The 5,176-nt window shown below is 40.7% G+C and overlaps 1 protein-coding gene across 1 annotated transcript; it reads right to left on the bottom strand.

Annotated features, from left to right (window-relative positions):
* Window positions 1-461: 461 nt before the first annotated feature.
* Window positions 462-3,328, bottom strand: LOC103036028 (transcription factor Sox-19a). Its single transcript, XM_007241977.4, has 2 exons — window positions 2,381-3,328; window positions 462-1,391 (listed from the first exon to the last, which is right to left on the bottom strand). The coding sequence occupies exons 1-2, from the start codon at window positions 3,055-3,057 to the stop codon at window positions 1,139-1,141; spliced, it is 930 nt and encodes a 309-aa protein (XP_007242039.2). The 5' UTR covers window positions 3,058-3,328; the 3' UTR covers window positions 462-1,138.
* Window positions 3,329-5,176: the final 1,848 nt, after the last annotated feature.

Below are 5,176 nucleotides of genomic sequence, written 5' to 3'. Positions count from 1 at the left end.
TATGTATAATAACAATGATGTAAACGTTACAATTTGTTTTTCAGATTACCAGATGCTAACGAAGCTATCTAGCCCAGTTAGCTTACGTAGCTTTAGTAGCAGCATGAGATAACGTTAGCGAATTTAGCTCTCCATGTGCAGCACTGTAAAATAGCAGTCAAATATTATTTTACTAAATTATATCATTTTTGCATCTCAGTGATGAAATCATGTTAAACAGTTAAGAAAATCAGCAGCAGAACTGTTCGAAAACCCATATGGAAAATATATATTCAAAATGTATTTATCATAAATTTATTTAGAAATGTATGTCAAATATATTTTAAAATCACATACAAATGTATTTTTAAACATACAGTATATTTGGCATATATAATATATATATATGTATATATATATACATATATATATATATATATATATATATATATATATATATATATATATATATATATATATATATATGCCAATGAATATATTTCAAAATACATTTTTTGTTTGCTATGTTCTGTTAAATATATATTTGATAATACTGTACTTTAAGATATGCTTTATATCTATGTTTAATATTTTCTCACATATTTTAAAATAAATTTATTGTTAAATATGTTCAGGTATTAAACACATATTCTGAAAAAACAATTATTCTGTGAACTGTATATATTTGATATGGAATATATTTGAATAGTTCAAAAATATATATTTATTTTCCATATGGGAATGCAGCTTAGCCTTAATCTGCTGTATGTAGTGTTTTAATGTTTTGCGCACTTAAAAAAATTATATTTTATTTTTATTACTTGTTAGCCAATAGTTTCGCTTCGTTTAAAATGACACAAGAATGCAAATAATGCAAATGAGCAGCAGTTGACCAATCAGTGTGATGCCTTGCTTTGCCGTGACCAATCCACACCAAACTAGTGAACAAACTAGAGTGTGTGTTGCGCTAGCATCCTAGCATAGCCTAGCATGCTAGCATTTTGCCGTTAGCTTCATGCTTAGCATCGGTACTGATGCAACAGTTTGATTGACGCTTGGCGTAACGATGCCAGAAAGTTTCGCTACCAGAGGCCCAATCAGTTCAGGCTCGTAAAGTCACGTGACCCATCAGCGTGGCGGATGGGGTGGTGGGCGTGGCTCAGATGTGAGTTAGGGGCGTGGTCCCGGCGAGGTAATGCTGCTGGATGTTAGCGGCGTAGCCCCGCTGCGAGTGTGTGTCGGCGGTGTGTGTGTCGCCGGGGCTGGGGATGTACATGCTGATCATGTCCCGCAGGTCGGTGTGTAACGTGCTACGCTGGGGGGCGGAGCCTGCCGTTGGGGGCGGAGACACTGCGTCGGGTTTCACCATGGATACCACAGACTGCTGGGAGGAGGAGCCATAAGACATGGAGCTACAGAGCGAGAAAAAAAAAGAGAGAGAATTTTAATAAAAGTGCTGCAATAAAACAATGAGTTACAGGCTGGTATCCAGTATGAACTTGTTGCTTTAAGAATTTGCCAATCATAATGGATACGAGTTCAATAGCATATACAGTTCTACTGATATATACACTTTAATGCATTAATACAGACTGCAAAAGTAAAGTATGCAACATGCAATACATACTGGTAAAGTATGTAGGAAAAACTAGTGTATTATGCAGTTAGAAGTACATACTGGTTTAGCATGCAGTATTTAACACTGTAGTGTAAATCTTAAACTACATACTGGTGCTTTGCTCAGCAATCACTGTGTATTGGTGAATGAAAGACAGGATACTGAATAATTCTTACTGGATACTGAATAATTCACTATAGATAGTGAATGACAGTAGCTACTGAATAATTCATAGTGCATAGTAAACAGTTCAGAGTTAGAACTAAATCATTCCTAGCAGATACTAAATAAATTATTTGTTGATGAGCAATTTATAGGGAGTACTAAATTATTCAAAGTAAAAGTTCATAGTAAATACTGAATAATTTTTAGTAGGTCCTGAATATTTAATCACAAATATTGAATAATTCACAATGAATACTAAATAATTCTCTGTAGAAACTGAATAATTCATAGTGGAATCTACAAAATTCATAGTTGATACTGAATAATTCATAGTGGGAACAGAAAAAAAAATCATAGTTGATACTGAATTAATCATAGTAAACTACTGAAAAATTCATAGCTGACACTGAAAAATTCATGCTTGATACTGAATAGATCATAGTTGATAGTTGATGAAGTTAAAACTGAACAATTCATAGTGGTTTGTTACAGGACGGGTTTACAGCATCCTAAATCCATCCTCTGGATAAAGTCCTAAAATAACTTCTAGAATTTAGGTAAGGTTTCTGAGCGCCTCCAGCGTCTCTCTGGACAGGAAGTGAGGTGCGTCAGACTCACCTATAGGCGTTCCCTCCGTTCATGTATCCCTGGGCGGTCGCCATGGTGCCGGGGTACTGCAGGCCCTGCAGCTCGTAGCGGTGAAGCTGCTGGCCGTACCCCAGGGCGTCCGGCTGCACGGTGGCGTACCCGCCGGCGGGACCCCAGCCGTAACCGTCCATCCGCGGGCTGCCCCCGGTCCCCTGCATGGGCACCAGCCCTGCCCCGCTCAGGGGGTACTTGGCCGCCGGGTTGTCCCTCTTCAGGGCGGGCTTGCTCTTGCGGCGGGGTTTGTACTTGTAGTCCGGGTGCTCCTTCATGTGCAGCGCCCGCAGACGCTTGGCCTCGTCGATGAAGGGACGCTTCTCGGCATCGGTCAGCAGCTTCCACTCGGCGCCAAGTCGCTTGCTGATCTCTGAGTTGTGCATCTTCGGGTTCTCCTGGGCCATCTTCCGGCGCTGACCGCGGGACCACACCATGAAGGCATTCATGGGCCTCTTGACCTTATCCAGGGGGTCGGGGGCGACCTTGTGCTGACTGTGCAGAGCCCCTTTACTGACCCCGCCGTGGGTTCCCCCGGGTCCTGGGACCATCAGGACGCCCTGCCCGGGCTGCTGCTGCTGCACCTGCGGCCCCTGCGGCTGCTGGACCGACATCGGACCCTTCATGGAGACCTCGTGCTCCATCATGCTGTACATGATCACCAACTTTCACCCAAAAACAACCGGCAGAACTTCCGGATAATTCCAGTAACGGACCTGCGCTGGAGCCAGAACACCACGGACACTGAGTCCCGCCTGGAGATTAACGGTTTAAAAAGTTCCCGAAACTTTACCGAAACATTCCCCAACTTCCTAAAGTCCAGAGAGGAAGACCTACTGCTACTGCCTCCCTGTCCCACCAGCTCAGAGTGAGGAGTGCTTCACTGGGGCAGGACTGGTGGGGGCAGTTCAGTTCTGGTGGGGGCAGTTCTAGAGGGGGCAGTTCCAGCGGGGGCAGGTCCAAGGGGGCAGGTCTGGTGGGGGAGAGTTCCAAGGGGGAAGGTTGTGACTGGTAGAACGAGGGAGGGGTCACTTTGCAAATGAAAAAAAAGAAAAAAGTTTCTGGCCTCACCTGCAAAGCCAGCGCAAACACATTAAAGCGATAGTTCAACCCAGAGCAGAAAATGCCTTGAATGCAAACGTCTTGAATGAGGCGCTAACCCCCTGAGTAAAAGAAGCTCATACCCCGCTAATTAGCACTGGAGCTATAAGGGCTAATGGAGGTCAAAAGTAATTAATGCTTATAACCCAACCTTACCAATTGTACACATAGTTTACCAATAAAAGAAGTGTATACCAACAAGTAATGCTAAGCTAGTGGAGCAAACAAGCAATAGAAGCTAATACCCCAACAATTAGCACTTGAGCTATAAGGTTAATGGAGGCCAAAAGTAATTGATTTTACACTACAACAATACTGAATAATTTATAGTCAGTAATGAGTAATTCAGATTATTTACTAAATCATTTCTAGCAGATACTAAATAAAGTATTTGTTGATGTTGAACAATTTAAGGGGAGTACTAAATTATTCTAAATAGAAATACATAGTAAATACTGAATATTTCAGAGTGGACTAATGTAGCCAGCACCTAATGAAAGCTTATAACCCACCAATTAACACTGCAGCTATGATGCTAATGTTGCTAACAAGTAATGGAAACTTATACCCCACCTATTAGCACCCAAACTACGAGGGCTAATGGAGGTCAAAAGTAATTGATACTAATAACCCAACCAATTGTAACAGAGTTATGAGGCTAAATTACATACTTAACCAATAAAAGAAATGTAAACCAACAAGTAATGCTAAGCTAGTGGAGCTAACAAGCAAAAGAAGCCCATACCCCACCAATTAGCACTGGAGCCTAAAGGCTAATGTACCTTACCCTTTAGCACTGCAGCTATTAGTTTAAACTTGCTAACAAGTACTAGAAGCTTGTATTCCACCAATTATCACTGAAACTATGATGCTAATGTTGCTAACAGGCAATATAACCTTATATCCCACCAATTAGCACTGGAGCTATAAGGCTTATGTTGCTAACAGGTAAATACAAGTGTGTACCCCACTATTTAGCATTAAAGCTATGAGGCTAATGTTGCTAACAAGTAATATAAGTTTATACCCCACCAATAGCACTCATGTTATAAGGCTAATGCAGGTCAAAAGTAATTGATGCTTATATCCCAACCAATTGTAACAGAGTTATGAGGCTAATACACATAGTTAACCAGTAAAATAAGTGTATACCAACAAGTAATGCTAAACTAGTGGAGCTAACAAGCAATATCTATGAGGCTAATGTACCTCACCCATTAGCACTGCAGTTATAAGGCTAAATATGCTAACAAGTACTAGAAGCTTGTATTCCACCAATTAGCACTGCAGCTAAGGCTAATGTTACTAACAAGTAATACAAGCTTGTACCCCACCAATTAGCCATAGAGCTATTAGGCTAAATTAGCCAACAATTAATAGAAGCTTACACTCCACTAATTAGCACTAAAGCTATGAGGCTAATGTTGCTAACAGGCAAAAAATGTGTATGCTAATATGTATGTATAAAGTGTGTAAAGCTAGTGTTGCTTACAAGTATTAAAAGCTTATACCCCACCGATTAGAACTGGAGCTATAAGGCTAATGTTGCTAAAAAGTAATAAAAGCTTATACGCCACCAATTAGCACTGTAGCTATGAGGCTAATATTGCTAACAGGTAAATAAAAGTGTGTACCCCACCAATTAGCAATGAAGCTATGGGGATAATGTTCCCA

This window comes from Astyanax mexicanus, chromosome 1 (assembly GCF_023375975.1).
Source record: "Astyanax mexicanus isolate ESR-SI-001 chromosome 1, AstMex3_surface, whole genome shotgun sequence".
In the NCBI taxonomy this organism is placed as follows: domain Eukaryota; kingdom Metazoa; phylum Chordata; class Actinopteri; order Characiformes; family Acestrorhamphidae; genus Astyanax; species Astyanax mexicanus.
The sequence above is the reverse complement of the archived record's forward strand: the minus strand, read 5'-3'. Positions and strand labels throughout refer to the sequence as shown.

What these genes read in the sequence shown, in the direction of transcription:
- LOC103036028 (XM_007241977.4), bottom strand. Translation starts at nt 3,057, where the DNA reads ATGTACAGCATGATGGAGCACGAGGTCTCCATGAAGGGTCCGATGTCG. An exon ending in AACGGAGGGAACGCCTATAG is followed by an intron (nt 1,392 to 2,380) that starts GTGAGTCTGACG and finishes CTCGCTCTGTAG; the next exon opens with CTCCATGTCTTATGGCTCCT.